Source organism: Anomaloglossus baeobatrachus, chromosome 6, assembly GCF_048569485.1.
Source record: "Anomaloglossus baeobatrachus isolate aAnoBae1 chromosome 6, aAnoBae1.hap1, whole genome shotgun sequence".
NCBI classification, from domain to species: domain Eukaryota; kingdom Metazoa; phylum Chordata; class Amphibia; order Anura; family Aromobatidae; genus Anomaloglossus; species Anomaloglossus baeobatrachus.
The window spans coordinates 11,182,374-11,201,073 of NC_134358.1; the positions used below are offsets into that span (position 1 = coordinate 11,182,374).

General features: G+C 45.9%; 1 protein-coding gene across 1 annotated transcript in view; it reads right to left on the reverse strand.

Moving 5' to 3' along the window:
- The window catches only part of LOC142243779 (uncharacterized), a 260,986-nt gene that overhangs the window by 28,109 nt on the left and 214,177 nt on the right, over nucleotides 1-18,700 (reverse strand). Inside the window, exon 12 of the mRNA XM_075315979.1 lies at nucleotides 1,400-1,520. Coding sequence (XP_075172094.1) covers nucleotides 1,400-1,520 — 121 coding nt within the window. The remainder of the gene's footprint in view (nucleotides 1-1,399; nucleotides 1,521-18,700) is intronic.

Here is an 18,700-nt window from a genome sequence, read left to right on the forward strand (position 1 = left end):
CACCAGCAGAATAGTGAGTGCAGCTCTGGAGTATAATACAGGAGGTAACTCAGGATCAGTAATGTATGTACACAGTGACTGCACCAGTAGAATAGTGAGTGCAGCTCTGGAGTATAATACAGGAGGTAACTCAGGATCAGTAATGTAATGTATGTACACAGTGACTGCACCAGCAGAATAGTGAGTGCAGCTCTGGAGTATAATACAGGAGGTAACTCAGGATCAGTAATGTATGTACACAGTGACTGCACCAGCAGAATAGTGAGTGCAGCTCTGGAGTATAATACAGGAGGTAACTCAGGATCAGTAATGTATGTACACAGTGACTGCACCAGTAGAATAGTGAGTGCAGCTCTGGAGTATAATACAGGAGGTAACTCAGGATCAGTAATGTAATGTATGTACACAGTGACTTCACCAGCAGAATAGTGAGTGCAGCTCTGGAGTATAATACAGGGGGTAACTCAGGATCAGTAATGTAATGTATGTACACAGTGACTGCACCAGCAGAATAGTGAGTGCAGCTCTGGAGAATAATACAGGATGTAACTCAGGATCAGTAATGTAATGTATGTACACAGTGACTGCACCAGCAGAATAGTGAGTGCAGCTCTGGAGTATAATACAGGAGGTAACTCAGGATCAGTAATGTAATGTATGTACACAGTGACTGCACCAGCAGAATAGTGAGTGCAGCTCTGGAGTATAATACAGGGGGTAACTCAGGATCAGTAATGTAATGTATGTACACAGTGACTGCACCAGCAGAATAGTGAGTGCAGCTCTGGAGTATAATACAGGAGGTAACTCAGGATCAGTAATGTAATGTATGTACACAGTGACTGCACCAGCAGAATAGTGAGTGCAGCTCTGGAGTATAATACAGGGGGTAACTCAGGATCAGTAATGTAATGTATGTACACAGTGACTGCACCAGCAGAATAGTGAGTGCAGCTCTGGAGGATAATACAGGATGTACAGCTTTTAGAAATATATTTTGATTTTCACATTTTCCCTTTTTAGTGTTTTTCACCTTTTCAGTTGGACGTTTCTATGGTTACTGATGCATAAGTATAAACATTCCATAATTTGTTACCCTTTTATTGATAAATCTATGCAGTTTCTGTAGAGTGACTCTCCCAGCGCTGCTCCTGATTCCTCCAGATTCTGCCCTTCCCCCGGCGGCCGGACACCGTCTTCTGGACAGATCCTGATAGGTGACCCCTTCTAGTCTCGGGGCGCGGAGTTATCAGAAGTTCTGGGTTTTGTCTCTTCTTGAAGATCGGCCTCGTGTTCTTTGAGATCTGGGATTTCTGGACCCAAAATCTCAATGTTCTGTTCCCGAGACACGGAATTCTCACTTTCTCCTTGTGACCCGGTCTATATCATGGGGAAGAACAAAAAGCATCATCGTCATTGTCGTCATCATCATCATCACCATCAGCATCAGCATCGTCATCATCTTCGTCGTCGTCATCTTCGTCATCGTCATCATCATAATTATCATCATCATCGTCGTCCTGGATGATGGGGGAAGTTGCGGAGGAGGTTTAGCACAAACTGCGTCCGGCTCCTGATGAAGAAGCCCGGAGACTGTGAAACGCGCTGATGATGAACCGTATAGCGCACCGCAATGTGTGATAAGAAAGGAGCATCATCCAGGGAAAAAGCAAACGCCACCCGAGAAGCCAAGAAGTGACATTCTCTGTGCGATGTGGTCAGACATCTCCTCGCTCCGGCGCTGTCCTCATATACACACCGTGTGCAGAATTATTAGGCAAGTTGTATTTTAGCGGATTTTTTTTATTATTGATCAACAACTATGTTCTCAATCACCCAAAAGACTCACAAATATCAAAGCTTAATATTTTTGGCAGTTGGAGGGGTTAATATTTTTGGCAGTTGGAGGGGTTTTTAGATTTGGCTTCTTAGGAGGATCTGTTTGTGCAGGTGACTATTACTGTGCAGAATTATTAGGCAACTTAATAAAAACCAAATCTATTCCCATCTCACTTGTTTATTGTCACCAGGAAACCAATATAACTGCACAAAATATAGAAATAAACATTTCTGACATGCAAAAACAAAACCCCAAAAAATGAGTGCCCAATATCGCCCCCTTTCTTTCTGATGACACTCAGCAGCCACCATCCATAGATTCTGTCATTGCTTGATCTGTTTACCATCCACATTGTGTGCAGCAGCCTCCACAGCCTCCAGACACCGCAGCCTCCAGACACCGCAGCCTCCAGACACCGCAGCCTCCAGACACCAGCCACCGCAGCCTCCAGCCACCGCAGCCTCCAGACACCGCAGCCTCCAGACACCGCAGCCTCCAGACACCACAGCCACCACAGCCTCCAGCCACCACAGCCTCCAGCCACCGCAGCCTCCAGACACTGCAGCCTCCAGACACTGCAGCCTCCAGACACTGCAGCCTCCAGCCACCGCAGCCTCCAGCCACCGCAGCCTCCAGCCACCGCAGCCTCCAGACACCACAGCCTCCAGACACCGCAGCCTCCAGACACCACAGCCTCCAGCCACCACATCCTCCAGACACCACAGCCTCCAGCCTCCACAGCCTCCAGACACTGCAGCCTCCAGACACCACAGCCTCCAGCCACCACAGCCTCCAGACACCACAGCCTCCAGACACTGCTCCCAGAGGTGGACTGTTTTCCCTCCCTGTAGATCTCACATTTTATGAGGGACCACAGGTTCTCCATGGGGTTCAGATCAGGGTAACAAGGGGGCCATGTCATTATTTTTTCTTCTTTTAGACCTTTACTGGCCGGCCACGCTGTGGAGTAGTTGGATGCATGTGATGGAGCATTGTCCTGCATGAACATCATGTTTTTCTTGAACGATAGCGACTTCTTCCTGTACCACTGCTTGAAGAAGTTGTCTTCCAGAAACTGGCAGTAGGTCTGGGAGTTGAGCTTCACTCCATCCTCAACCCGAAAAGGTCCCACAAGTTGATCTTTGCTGATCCCAGCCCATACCAGTGCCCACCTCCACCTTGCTGGCGTCTGAGTGGGAGTGGAGCTCTCTGCCCTTTACTGATCCAGCCTCTGGCCCATCCATCTGCCCATGAAGAGTCACTCTCATCTCATCAGTCCATAAAACCTGTGAAAAATCAGTCTTCAGATATTTCTTGGCCCAGTCTTGAGGTTTTATCTTCTGTTTCTTGGTCAGAGGTGGTGGTTTTCAGCCTTCCTTACCTTGGCCATGTCCCCGAGTATGGCACACCTTGTGCTTTTTGATACTCCAGTAACGTTGCAGCTCTGAAATATGGACAAACTGGTGGTAAATGGCATCTTGGCAGCTTCACGCTTGATTTTCCTCAATTCATGGGCAGTTATCTTGCGCCTTTTTTGCCCAGCACGCTTCTTGCGACCCTGTTGGCTATTTGCCATGAAACGCTTGATTGTTCGGTGATCACGATTCAAAAGTTTGGCAATTTCCAGACTGCTGCGTCCCTCTGCAAGACTCTCACAATATGGACTTTTCAGAGCCCGTCAAATCTCTCTTCTGACCCATTTTGCCAAAGGAAAGGAAGTTGCCTAATAATTGCGCACACCTTATATAGGGTGTTGTGTCATTACACCGCACCCCTCCCCATTGCAGAGATGCACATCACCGGATTTACTTCATTGGTAGTTGGCTCTCACTATACAGCTTGGAGTAGGACGACATGTATAACAAGCATCATGTGATCACAATACTCATCTTCCTAATAATTCTGCACACAGTGTAATAGGATTTATCCCTGGAGATGGGTATAATGCTCCGATTCTGGGTCCAGATCCACAGCAGCGGCGGTGACCGTGTATACAAGTGAGCTCAGGATGTGAACCCTGCACTGATACATTGTAGCAAACTATCAGAGCAGAGGATGGATTCAGGGTATTATGTACTGCACAGTAGGTTGTCCAGGCTGTATACATTGTAACAAACCCTCAGCTGTGGGAATTACGACATAGGGCAAAAATGATTCCAATAATCAAATTGTGTAAAATATCCCCGTTTTCCCTACGAGGGTCCGGCCTTATTCCGAGCCCTCCAGGGTGTTTATAAAGCGACTCACTAATATGAGAGTCAACATTTCCTGAAAATCAGGTCAATACGGAGTAATCTCTGAATCAATGAAGCCTTCAGCGGCTTCTAACCAACGATCGCTTCCACTTTCCCACCGTTTTCAGGATCGCTGTTTGTTTTCGGGGAGTGGGGACACGCCTGTGTACATTCCCGCCAGTAATCCTGCAAATCTGCGCCTGACCTCAGCTGAGAAATGGATACATTGTATATAGTGAAGACCGCACTGATACATTGTATATACAGTCATATGAAAAAGTTTGGACACCCCTATTAATCTATTCATCTTAACCTTTTTTCTTTATAACAATTTGGGTTTTTGCTATTTCAGTGTCATATATCTAATAACTGATGGACTGAGGAATATTTCTGGATTGAAATGAGGTTTATTGGACTAACAGAAAATGTGCAATCCGCATTTAAACAACATTTGACCGGTGCAAAAGTATGGGCACCCTTATCAATTTCTTGATTTGAACACTCCTAACTACTTTTTACTGACTTACTGAAGCACTAAATTGGTTTTGTAACCTCATTGAGCTTTTCCCTTCATAGGCAGGTGTATCCAATCATGAGAAAAGGTATTTAAGGTGGCCACTTGCAAGTTTTTCTCCTATTTGAATCTCCTATGAAGAGTGGCATCATGGGCTCCTCAAAACAACTCTCAAATGATCTGAAAACAAAGATTATTCAGCATAGTTGTTCAGGGGAAGGTACAAAAAGTTGTCTCAGAGATTTAAACTGTCAGTTTCCACTGTGAGGAACATAGTAAGGAAATGGAAGAACACAGGTACAGTTCTTGTTAAGCCCAGAAGTGGCAGGCCAAGAAAATATCAGAAAGGCAGAGAAGAAGAATGGTGAGAACAGTCAAGGACAATCCACAGACCACCTCCAAAGACCTGCAGCATCATCTTGCTGCAGATGGTGTCAATGTGCATCGGTCACAATACAGCGCATGTTGCACAAGGAGAAGCTGTATGGGAGAGTGATGCGATAGAAGCCGTTTCTGCAAGCACGCCACAAACAGAGTCGCCTGAGGTATGCAAAAGCACATTTGGACAAGCCAGTTACATTTTGGAAGAAGGTCCTGTGGACTGATGAAACAAAGATTGAGTTGTTTGGTCATACAAAAAGGCGTTATGCATGGAGGCAAAAAAACACGGCATTCCAAGAAAAGCACTTGCTACCCACAGTAAAATTTGATGGAGGTTCCATCATGCTTTGGGGCTGTGTGGCCAATGCCGGCACCGGGAATCTTGTTAAAGTTGAGGGTCGCATGGATTCAACTCAGTATCAGCAGATTATTGACAATAATGTGCAAAAATCAGTGACGAAGTTGAAGTTACGCAGGGGATGGATATTTCAGCAAGACAATGATCCAAAACACCGCTCCAAATCTACTCAGGCATTCATGCAGAGGAACAATTACAATGTTCTGGAATGGCTATACCAGTCCCCAGACCTGAATATCATTGAAAATCTGTGGGATGATGTGAAGCGGCTGTCCATGCTCGGCGACCATCAAACTTACCTGAGCTGGAATTGTTTTGTAAACAGGAATGGTCAAATACAGTCAGGGCCAGAAATATTTGGACAGTGACACACGTTTTGTTATTTTAGCTGTTTACAAAAACATGTTTAGAAATACAATTCTATATATAATATGGGCTGAAAGTGCACACTCCCAGCTGCAATATGAGAGTTTTCACATCCAAATCGGAGAAAGGGTTTAGGAATCATAGCTCTGTAATGCATAGCCTCCTCTTTTTCAAGGGACCAAAAGTAATTGGACAAGGGACTCTAAGGGCTGCAATTAACTCTGAAGGCGTCTCCCTCGTTAACCTGTAATCAATGAAGTAGTTAAAAGGTCTGGGGTTGATTACAGGTGTGTGGTTTTGCATTTGGAAGCTGTTGCTGTGACCAGACAACATGCGGTCTAAGGAACTCTCAATTGAGGTGAAGCAGAACATCCTGAGGCTGAAAAAAAGAAAAAATCCATCAGAGAGATAGCAGACATGCTTGGAGTAGCAAAATCAACAGTCGGGTACATTCTGAGAAAAAAAGAATTGACTGGTGAGCTTGGGAACTCAAAAAGGCCTGGGCGTCCACGGATGACAACAGTGGTGGATGATCGCCGCACACTTTCTTTGGTGAAGAAGAACCCGTTCACAACATCAACTGAAGTCCAGAACACTCTCAGTGAAGTAGGTGTATCTGTCTCTAAGTCAACAGTAAAGAGAAGACGTCATGAAAGTAAATACAAAGGGTTCACATCTAGATGCAAACCATTCATCAATTCCAAAAATAGACAGGCCAGAGTTACATTTGCTGAAAAACACCTCATGAAGCCAGCTCAGTTCTGGAAAAGTATTCTATGGACAGATGAGACCAAGATCAACCTGTACCAGAATGATGGGAAGAAAAAAGACTGGAGAAGAAAGGGAACGGCACATGATCCAAGGCACACCACATCCTCTGTAAAACATGGTGGAGGCAACATGATGGCATGGGCATGCATGGCTTTCAATGGCACTGGGTCACTTGTGTTTATTGATGACATAACAGCAGACAAGAGTAGCCGGATGAATTCTGAAGTGTACTGGGATATACTTTCAGCCCAGATTCAGCCAAATGCCGCAAAGTTGATCGGACGGCGCTTCATAGTACAGATGGACAATGACCCCAAGCATACAGCCAAAGCTACCCAGGAGTTCATGAGTGCAAAAAGTGGAACATTCTGCAATGGCCAAGTCAATCACCAGATCTTAACCCAATTGAGCATGCATTTCACTTGCTCAAATCCAGACTTAAGACGGAAAGACCCACAAACAAGCAAGACCTGAAGGCTGTGGCTGTAAAGGCCTGGCAAAGCATTAAGAAGGAGGAAACCCAGTGTTTGGTGATGTCCATGGGTTCCAGACTTAAGGCAGTGATTGCCTCCAAAGGATTCGCAACAAAATATTGAAAATAAAATTTTTTTTTTTGGGTTTGGTTTATTTGTCCAATTACTTTTGACCTCCTAAAATGTGGAGTGTTTGTAAAGAAATGTGACAATTCCTACAATTTCTATCAGATATTTTTGTTCAAACCTTCAAATTAAACGTTACAATCTGCACTTGAATTCTGTTGTAGAGGTTTCATTTCAAATCCAATGTGGTGGCATGCAGAGCCCAACTCGCCAAAATTGTGTCACTGTCCAAAGATTTCTGGACCTAACTGTATATCTTCATCCAGGATCCAGGAACTCATTAAAAGCTACAGGAAGTCACTAGAGGCTGTGATTTCTGCAAAAGGAGGATCTACAAAATATTAATGTCACTTTTATGTTGAGGTGCCCATACTTATGCACCGGTCAAATTTTGTTTAAATGCAGATTGCACATTTTCTGTTAGTGCAATAAACCTCATTTCAATCCAGAAATATTCCTCAGTCCATCAGTTATTAGATATATGAAACTGAAATAGCAAAAACCCAAATTGTTATAAAGAAGAAAGGTTACATTAATAGGGGTGCCCAAACTTTTTCATATGACTGTAGTGTAGACCGGACTAATGCATTGTACAGTACCTTGTGAAAGTATTCAGCCCCTTGAATTTTTCACCCTTTTCCCACATTTCAGGCTTCAAACATAAAGATAAAATGTTAATGTTCTGGTGAAGAAACAACAACAAGTGACACAATTGTGAAGAGGAACGAAATTTATTGCTTATTTTAAACTTTTGTAACAAATAAATAACTGAAAATTGTGGCGTGCAATATTATTCATCCCCTTTACTTTCAGTGCAGCAAACTCCCTCCAGAAGTTGATTGAGGGTCTGTGAATGATCCAATGTTGTCCTAAATGACTGATGATGATAAATATAAGCCCCTGTGTGTGATCAAGTCTCCGTATAATGCCCCTGCTCTGTGATAGTCTCAGGGTTATGTGTAAAGCGCAGAGAGCATCATGAAGACCAAGGAACACAACAGGCAGGTCCGTGACACTGTTGTGGAGAAGTTTAAAGCCGGATTTGGTTATATAAAGATTTCCACAACTTTAAACATCCCAAGGAGCCCTGTGCAAGCGATCATATTGAAATGGAAGGAGGATCATACCCCTGCAAATCTACCAAGACCCGGCCGTCCATCCAAACTGTCATCTCACACAAGGAGAAGACTGATAAAAGATGCAGCCAAGAGGCCCATGATCCCTCTGGATGATCTGCAGAGATCTACAGCTGAGGAGGGAGAGTCTGTCCATAGCACAACAATCAGTCTACACTGCACAAATCTGGCCTTTATGGAAGAGTGGCAAGAAGAAAGCCATTTCTCAAAGATATCCATAAAAAGTGTTGTTTAAAGTTAAACATGTAGAAGAAGGGGCTCTGCTCAGATGAAACCAAAATCAAACTATCTGGGCACAATGACAAACAATATGTAACAGCAACACAGCTCATCCCCCTGAACACACCATCCCTACTGTCAAACATTGTGGAGGCAGCATCATGGTTTGGGCCTACTTTTCTTCAGCAGGGACAGGGAAGATGGTTAAAATTGATGGGAAGATGGATGGAGCCAAATACAAGACCATTCTTGAAGAAAACCTGTTGGAGTCTACAAAAGACCTGAGACTGGGACGGAGATTTGTCTTCCAACAAGACAATGATCCCCAACATAAAGCAAAATCTACAATGGAATGGTTCACAAATAAACATATCCAGGTGTTAGAATGGCCAAATCACAGTCCAGACCTGAACCCAATCGAGAACCTGTGGAAAGAGCTGAAAACTGCTGTTCACAAACGCCCCCATCCAACCTCACTCAGCTCCAGCTGTTTACAAAGGAAGAACGGGCGAGAATTTCACCTCTCCATGTGCAAAACTGATAGAGACATGCCCCAAGAGACTGCAGCTGTAATCGCAGCAAAAGGGGGCGCTACAAAGGATTCACTTACAGGGGATGAATAATATTGCACGCACCAATTTACAGTTTATTATTTTTTACAAAAGTTTAAAATAAGCAATAAATTTCCTTCCTCTTCACAATTGTGTCATTTGTTGTTGATTCTTCACCAGAACATTAACATTTAATCTTTATGTTTGAAGCCTGAAATGTGGGAAAAGTGTGAAAAATTCAAGGGGGCGAATACTTTCGCAAGGCACTGTATATAGTCTAGATAATGCGCTGAGCGGAGACCGGACTGATACATTGTAGCCACATAAGCATCTGCTTTCCTCTTCCTTCATATTCTCCCCATTCTGAGGACGCTGAAGCCACAACAGATCCCGTCTCTGTCTCCAGAGGGGCCGACATGCCTGGAGCCGCTGCACATGGTGCATGGATTATACCGGGCCAAGGAACAATTGGGGAAAAATTATACACAGTTGAAACCAAACATTTCCCTCCCTCTCTATACAGACACATCTGCAGGTTTTTCCCTCATTGTCCTGTTGTAGGATGAAATTGGCTCTAATCAAGCGCTGTCCACAGGGTATGGCATGGCGTTGTAAAATGGAGTGATAGCCTTCCTTATTCACAATCCCTTTTACCTTGTACAAATCTCCCACTTTACCAGCACCAAAGTAACCACAGACCAAATCAATTACCTCCACCATGCTTGACAGAAGGCGTCAGGCAGTCTTCCACCATCTTTTCAGTAGTTCTGCGTCTCACAAATGTTTTCCTGTGTGATCCAAACACCTCAAACTTCGATTCGTCCGTCCATAACACTTTTTCCCAATCTTTCTCTGTCCAATGTCTGTGTTCTTTTGCCCATATTAATCTTTTCCTTTATTAGCCAGTCTCAGATATGGCTTTTTCTTCGCCACTCTGCCCTGAAGGCCGGCATCCCGGAGTCTTCACTGTAGATTTTGAGAGTTTAATGGAACCAACAAATGTAATGCTCCAGATTCTCAACTAGCTCAAAGGAAGGTCAGTTTTATAACTTCTCTAATCAGCAAAACTGATTTCAGCTGTGCTAACATACTTGCACAAAGGTTTTCAAGGGATTTCTAAACATCCATTAGCCTTCTAACACAGCAAACACAACGTACCATTAGAACACTGGAGTGGTGGTTGTTGGAAATGGGCCTCTATACACCTATGTAGATATTGCATTAAAACCAGATGTTTGCAGCCAGAATAGTCATTTACCACATTCACAATGTATAGAGGGGATTTCTGTGTAATTTAATGCTAGCTTCATTGAAAAAAAAAAAAAAAAAAAGTGCTTTTCTTTCAAAAATAAGGAAATATCTAAGTGACCCCAAACTTTTGAACTGTAGTGTATATACCAAAATATATATTTATGCAAAAATAAAGTGCGCATGTTGAGCATCACCGCATCCACAATGACAATCTATAAAACATTCGCATTAAATAACCTCTTTAGTGGCCACTGTAAATAATGTAGCAAAAAAAAGCAAAAAACCTGCTTTTTCATTAAACAAAAAAAAAAGTAGTAAAATGTGATCAAAAAGTCAAATTTTAAAAAATATGGTATTTGCTGACAACGTCATCTTATCCCAGAAAATCAATTCACCACTCAGCTTCAACAGCGAAAAAAAAATAAAAAAAATGAATAAAAAAAAAAATTAAAAAGAAATTAATTAAATAAAAAAATAAAATAAAATAAAAATTAAAAAAATTAATAAAATAATAAAATAAAAAAAATTAAAATACTATAGCTTTCAGAATAAAGATGCAAAAACATTTTTTTTTCTATACCATTGTATTTATTGTGTAAAAGCAACAAAAAAAACCAACAAAAAAACCTGGTACCGCTGTAACTGTAGTGACCCGAAGAATAAAGCAGTCTTATCACTTATACCGCAAGGCGTAAAAAATAAATAAAAGCAAGTCTGAACCTGCTGCGGATTTATTCATTGTTCCTTCCACAGATCCAGTATGGCTCACATTTATCCTGCGCTCTACGCTGAGCGCTTACACCCGGGATTACGTGCGGATTCTGCTGTTCTGGCGCTTAGGGGCTCTGTGTATGGAAAATAGCTATGAATGGAATAACAGGGTCCATGATTAAGTCAAAAACTCAAAAGTCCCTCAAACTGTAAAACCTATAACTCACCTGAAGTCATGGACACCCCAGAGATCACACTGCCCTGCACCTCAACGCACGTTTCGGCTCATCTTTGTCGGGAGGTGCAGGGACAGTGGAGCTAACTGGTTATAAAGCCAGAAGTGATAATTCACCCACCTATTGCGGTGCTCACCCGCCATCTGATACCCATCCACCAATGCACCTGGTGTCCCGGAAGTCAGAGTGAGCATGCACAAACCCCAAAAACCAGATAGGACGTCAGGCACAGGGGAGGAGGAGGAGACATCAGAGCGGCTGACACGTGCGCAGGAAGGGAGCAAATGTCTCCATCTTGGAACAGGGACACTAAAAATGACAACAGAATGGAGCAAAATACCCACTAATATCCACCGCCATTAACCTGAGAACGGCAGCAGCTATAGGCATGGAAGTGGTGTCTAGGTATAGTAAAGTAGCCATGCGCTACGCAATGAAACCACCTATAGCGCCACCTGGTGGAAAACAACGGAGTTAGCATTTTTATCTCGAAAACGGAACGAGATGGAGAAAAAAAGTGAATTACAAAGTTTTGGGCGTCATCAATTCAATACGAAGCGACACCTTGCACAGAAATGCTGTGATTAGAAGGTGTAAACCTCACAAGGCTGCGGACGTGAAGCGACACCTCATGGAGACCTCCTACAAGTCATTGGGTATGGAGGCTGTGTGGCCTCCGCTCACCTGACCGGACCCCAGTGCACTTCTTTCTGTGAGGTCACATCACACAGCAGCGACCCCTCCCCCAACATTGCAGGACCACGACCACGTATCACAGATGTGTTCAAACGTGTCCCCTACCATATTGCACAGCGTGCAGCAAGATACAGTATGCTGTGCAGAGGCCAGATGTGCATTGCAGCAAGATACAGTATGCTGTGCAGAGGCCAGATGTGCAGTGCAGCCAGATACAGTATGCTGTGCAGAGGCCAGATGTGCATTGCAGCCAGATACAGTATGCTGTGCAGAGCCCAGATGTGCATTGCAGCAAGATACAGTATGCTGTGCAGAGGCCAGATGTGCATTGCAGCAAGATACAGTATGCTGTGCAGAGGCCAGATGTGCATTGCAGCCAGATACAGTATGCTGTGCAGAGGCCAGATGTGCATTACAGCAAGGTACAGAATGCTGTGCAGAGTCCAGATGTGCATTGCAGCAAGATACAGTATGCTGTGCAGAGGCCAGATGTGCATTGCAGCAAGATACAGTATGCTGTGCAGAGGCCAGATGTGCATTGCAGCAAGATACAGTATGCTGTGCAGAGGCCAGATGTGCATTGCAGCAAGATACAGTATGCTGTGCAGAGGCCAGATGTGCATTGCAGCCAGATACAGTATGCTGTGCAGAGGCCAGATGTGCATTGCAGCCGGATACAGTATGCTGTGCAGAGGCCAGATGTGCATTGCAGCAAGATACAGTATGCTGTGCAGAGTCCAGATGTGCATTACAGCCAGATACAGTATGCTGTGCAGAGGCCAGATGTGCATTGCAGCCAGATACAGTATGCTGTGCAGAGGCCAGATGTGCATTACAGCAAGGTAAAGAATGCTGTGCAGAGTCCAGATGTGCATTGCAGCAAGATACAGTATGCTGTGCAGAGGCCAGATGTGCATTGCAGCCAGATACAGTATGCTGTGCAGAGGCCAGATGTGCATTGCAGCCATATACAGTATGCTGTGCAGAGGCCAGATGTGCATTGCAGCAAGATACAGTATGCTGTGCAGAGTCCAGATGTGCATTACAGCCAGATACAGTATGCTGTGCAGAGGCCAGATGTGCATTACAGCAAGATACAGTATGCTGTGCAGAGGCCAGATGTGCATTGCAGCAAGATACAGTATGCTGTGCAGAGGCCAGATGTGCATTACAGCAAGGTACAGTATGCTGTGCAGAGTCCAGATGTGCATTGCAGCCAGATACAGTATGCTGTGCAGAGGCCAGATGTGCATTGCAGCCAGATACAGTATGCTGTGCAGAGGCCAGATGTGCATTGCAGCCAGATACAGTATGCTGTGCAGAGGCCAGATGTGCATTGCAGCCAGACACAGTATGCTGTGCAGAGGCCAGATGTGCATTGCAGCCAGATACAGTATGCTGTGCAGAGACCAGATGTGCATTGCAGCCATATACAGTATGCTGTGCAGAGGCCAGATGTGCATTGCAGCAAGATACAGTAGGCTGTGCAGAGCCCAGATGTGCATTGCAGCCAGATACAGTATGCTGTGCAGAGCCCAGATGTGCATTGCAGCAAGATACAGTATGCTGTGCAGAGGCCAGATGTGCATTGCAGCCAGATACAGTATGCTGTGCAGAGTCCAGATGTGCATTGCAGCAAGATACAGTATGCTGTGCAGAGTGCAGATGTGAATTGCAGCCATATACAGTATGCTGTGCAGAGGCCAGATGTGCATTGCAGCAAGATACAGTATGCTGTGCAGAGCCCAGATGTGCATTGCAGCCAGATACAGTATGCTGTGCAGAGGCCAGATGTGCACTGCAGCCAGATACAGTATGCTGTGCAGAGACCAGATGTGCATTGCAGCCATATACAGTATGCTGTGCAGAGGCCAGATGTGCATTGCAGCAAGATACAGTAGGCTGTGCAGAGCCCAGATGTGCATTGCAGCCAGATACAGTATGCTGTGCAGAGCCCAGATGTGCATTGCAGCAAGATACAGTATGCTGTGCAGAGGCCAGATGTGCATTGCAGCCAGATACAGTATGCTGTGCAGAGTCCAGATGTGCATTGCAGCAAGATACAGTAGGCTGTGCAGAGCCCAGATGTGCATTGCAGCCAGATACAGTATGCTGTGCAGAGCCTACATGTGCATTGCAGCAAGATACAGTATGCTGTGCAGAGGCCAGATGTGCATTGCAGCCAGATACAGTATGCTGTGCAGAGTCCAGATGTGCATTGCAGCAAGATACAGTATGCTGTGCAGAGGCCAGATGTGCATTGCAGCAAGATACAGTATGCTGTGCAGAGCCCAGATGTGCATTGCAGCAAGATACAGTATGCTGTGCAGAGCCCAGATGTGCATTGCAGCAAGATACAATATGCTGTGCAGAGGCCAGATGTGCATTGCAGCCATATACAGTATGCTGTGCAGAGGCCAGATGTGCATTGCAGCAAGATACAGTATGCTGTGCAGAGGCCAGATGTGCATTGCAGCCATATACAGTATGCTGTGCAGAGGCCAGATGTGCATTGCAGCAAGATACAGTATGCTGTGCAGAGGCCAGATGTGCAGTGCAGCCAGATACAGTATGCTGTGCAGAGGCCAGATGTGCATTGCAGCCAGATACAGTATGCTGTGCAGAGTCCAGATGTGCATTGCAGCAAGATACAGTATGCTGTGCAGAGGCCAGATGTGCATTGCAGCCAGATACAGTATGCTGTGCAGAGGCCAGATGTGCATTACAGCAAGGTACAGAATGCTGTGCAGAGTCCAGATGTGCATTGCAGCAAGATACAGTATGCTGTGCAGAGGCCAGATGTGCATTGCAGCCAGATACAGTATGCTGTGCAGAGGCCAGATGTGCATTGCAGCAAGATACAGTATGCTGTGCAGAGGCCAGATGTGCATTGCAGCAAGATACAGTATGCTGTGCAGAGGCCAGATGTGCATTGCAGCCGGATACAGTATGCTGTGCAGAGGCCAGATGTGCATTGCAGCAAGATACAGTATGCTGTGCAGAGTCCAGATGTGCATTACAGCCAGATACAGTATGCTGTGCAGAGGCCAGATGTGCATTGCAGCCAGATACAGTATGCTGTGCAGAGGCCAGATGTGCATTACAGCAAGGTACAGAATGCTGTGCAGAGTCCAGATGTGCATTGCAGCAAGATACAGTATGCTGTGCAGAGGCCAGATGTGCATTGCAGCCAGATACAGTATGCTGTGCAGAGGCCAGATGTGCATTGCAGCCATATACAGTATGCTGTGCAGAGGCCAGATGTGCATTGCAGCAAGATACAGTATGCTGTGCAGAGTCCAGATGTGCATTACAGCCAGATACAGTATGCTGTGCAGAGGCCAGATGTGCATTACAGCAAGATACAGTATGCTGTGCAGAGGCCAGATGTGCGTTGCAGCAAGATACAGTATGCTGTGCAGAGGCCAGATGTGCATTACAGCAAGGTACAGTATGCTGTGCAGAGTCCAGATGTGCATTGCAGCCAGATACAGTATGCTGTGCAGAGGCCAGATGTGCATTGCAGCCAGATACAGTATGCTGTGCAGAGGCCAGATGTGCATTGCAGCCAGATACAGTATGCTGTGCAGAGGCCAGATGTGCATTGCAGCCAGACACAGTATGCTGTGCAGAGGCCAGATGTGCATTGCAGCCAGATACAGTATGCTGTGCAGAGACCAGATGTGCATTGCAGCCATATACAGTATGCTGTGCAGAGGCCAGATGTGCATTGCAGCAAGTTACAGTAGGCTGTGCAGAGCCCAGATGTGCATTGCAGCCAGATACAGTATGCTGTGCAGAGCCCAGATGTGCATTGCAGCAAGATACAGTATGCTGTGCAGAGGCCAGATGTGCATTGCAGCCAGATACAGTATGCTGTGCAGAGTCCAGATGTGCATTGCAGCAAGATACAGTATGCTGTGCAGAGTGCAGATGTGAATTGCAGCCATATACAGTATGCTGTGCAGAGGCCAGATGTGCATTGCAGCAAGATACAGTATGCTGTGCAGAGCCCAGATGTGCATTGCAGCCAGATACAGTATGCTGTGCACAGGCCAGATGTGCACTGCAGCCAGATACAGTATGCTGTGCAGAGACCAGATGTGCATTGCAGCCATATACAGTATGATGTGCAGAGGCCAGATGTGCATTGCAGCAAGATACAGTAGGCTGTGCAGAGCCCAGATGTGCATTGCAGCCAGATACAGTATGCTGTGCAGAGCCCAGATGTGCATTGCAGCAAGATACAGTATGCTGTGCAGAGGCCAGATGTGCATTGCAGCCAGATACAGTATGCTGTGCAGAGTCCAGATGTGCATTGCAGCAAGATACAGTAGGCTGTGCAGAGCCCAGATGTGCATTGCAGCCAGATACAGTATGCTGTGCAGAGCCTACATGTGCATTGCAGCAAGATACAGTATGCTGTGCAGAGGCCAGATGTGCATTGCAGCCAGATACAGTATGCTGTGCAGAGTCCAGATGTGCATTGCAGCAAGATACAGTATGCTGTGCAGAGGCCAGATGTGCATTGCAGCAAGATACAGTATGCTGTGCAGAGCCCAGATGTGCATTGCAGCAAGATACAGTATGCTGTGCAGAGCCCAGATGTGCATTGCAGCAAGATACAATATGCTGTGCAGAGGCCAGATGTGCATTGCAGCCATATACAGTATGCTGTGCAGAGGCCAGATGTGCATTGCAGCAAGATACAGTATGCTGTGCAGAGGCCAGATGTGCATTGCAGCCATATACAGTATGCTGTGCAGAGGCCAGATGTGCATTGCAGCAAGATACAGTATGCTGTGCAGAGGCCAGATGTGCATTGCAGCCATATACAGTATGCTGTGCAGAGGCCAGATGTGAATTGCAGCCAGATACAGTATGCTGTGCAGAGTCCAGATGTGCATTGCAGCAAGATACAATATGCTGTGCAGAGGCCAGATGTGCATTGCAGCCATATACAGTATGCTGTGCAGAGGCCAGATGTGCATTGCAGCAAGATACAGTATGCTGTACAGAGCCCAGATGTGCATTGCAGCAAGATACAGTATGCTGTGCAGAGCCCAGATGTGCATTGCAGCAAGATACAATATGCTGTGCAGAGGCCAGATGTGCATTGCAGCCATATACAGTATGCTGTGTAGAGGCCAGATGTGCATTGCAGCAAGATACAGTATGCTGTGCAGAGGCCAGATGTACATTGCAGCAAAATACAGTGTGCTGTGCAGAGGCCAGATGTGCATTGCAGCAAGATACAGTATGCTGTGCAGAGGCCAGATGTGCATTGCAGCAAGATAGTGTGCTGTGCAGAGGCCAGATGTGCATTGCAGCAAGATACAGTATGCTGTGCAGAGGCCAGATGTGCATTGCAGCAAGATACAGTATGCTGTGCAGAGCCAAGATGTGCATTGCAGCAAGATACAGTATGCTGTGCAGAGGCCAGATGTGCATTGTAGCCATATACAGTATGCTGTGCAGAGGCCAGATGTGCATTGCAGCAAGATACAGTATGCTGTGCAGAGGCCAGATGTGCATTGCAGCAAGATACAGTGTGCTGTGCAGAGGCCAGATGTGCATTGCAGCAAGATACAGTATGCTGTGCAGAGGCCAGATGTGCATTACAGCAAGGTACAGTATGATGTGCAGAGTCCAGATGTGCATTGCAGCCAGATACAGTATGCTGTGCAGAGGCCAGATGTGCATTGCAGCCATATACAGTATGCTGTGCAGAGGCCAGATGTGCATTGCAGCAAGATACAGTATGCTGTGCAGAGCCCAGATGTGCATTGCAGCAAGATACAGTATGCTGTGCAGAGCCCAGATGTGCATTGCAGCAAGATACAGTATGCTGTGAAGAGGCCAGATGTGCATTGCAGCCAGATACAGTATGCTGTGCAGAGGCCAGATGTGCATTGCAGCAAGATACAGTATGCTGTGCAGAGGCCAGATGTGCATTGCAGCAAGATACAGTATGCTGTGCAGAGGCCAGATGTGCATTACAGCAAGGTACAGTATGCTGTGCAGAGTCCAGATGTGCATTGCAGCAAGATATAGTATGTTGTGCAGAGGCCAGATGTGCATTGCAGCCAAATACAGTATGCTGTGCAGAGCCCAGATGTGCATTGCAGCCAAATACAGTATGCTGTGCAGAAGCCAGATGTGCATTACAGAAAGGTACAGTATGATGTGCAGAGTCCAGATGTGCATTGCAGCAAGATACAGTATGCTGTGCAGAGGCCAGATGTGCATTGCAGCCAGACACAGTATGCTGTGCAGAGGCCAGATGTGCATTGCAGCCAGATACAGTATGCTGTGCAGAGGCCAGATGTGCATTGCAGCCAGATACAGTATGCTGTGCAGAGGCCAGATGTGCATTGCAGCCAGATACAGTATGCTGTGCAGAGCCCAGATGTGCATTGCAGCAAGATACAGTATGCTGTGCAGAGTCCAGATGTGCATTGCAGCAAGATACAATATGCTGTGCAGAGGCCAGATGTGCATTGCAGCCATATACAGTATGCTGTGCAGAGGCCAGATGTGCATTGCAGCAAGATACAGTATGCTGTGCAGAGGCCAGATGTGCATTGCAGCCATATACAGCATGCTGTGCAGAGGCCAGATGTGCATTGAAGCAAGATACAGTGTGCTGTGGAGAGGCCAGATGTGCATTGCAGCAAGATACAGTATGCTGTGCAGAGGCCAGATGTGCATTACAGCAAGGTACAGTATGATGTGCAGAGTCCAGATGTGCATTGCAGCCAGATACAGTATGCTGTGCAGAGGCCAGATGTGCATTGCAGCCAGACACAGTATGCTGTGCAGAGGCCAGATGTGCAT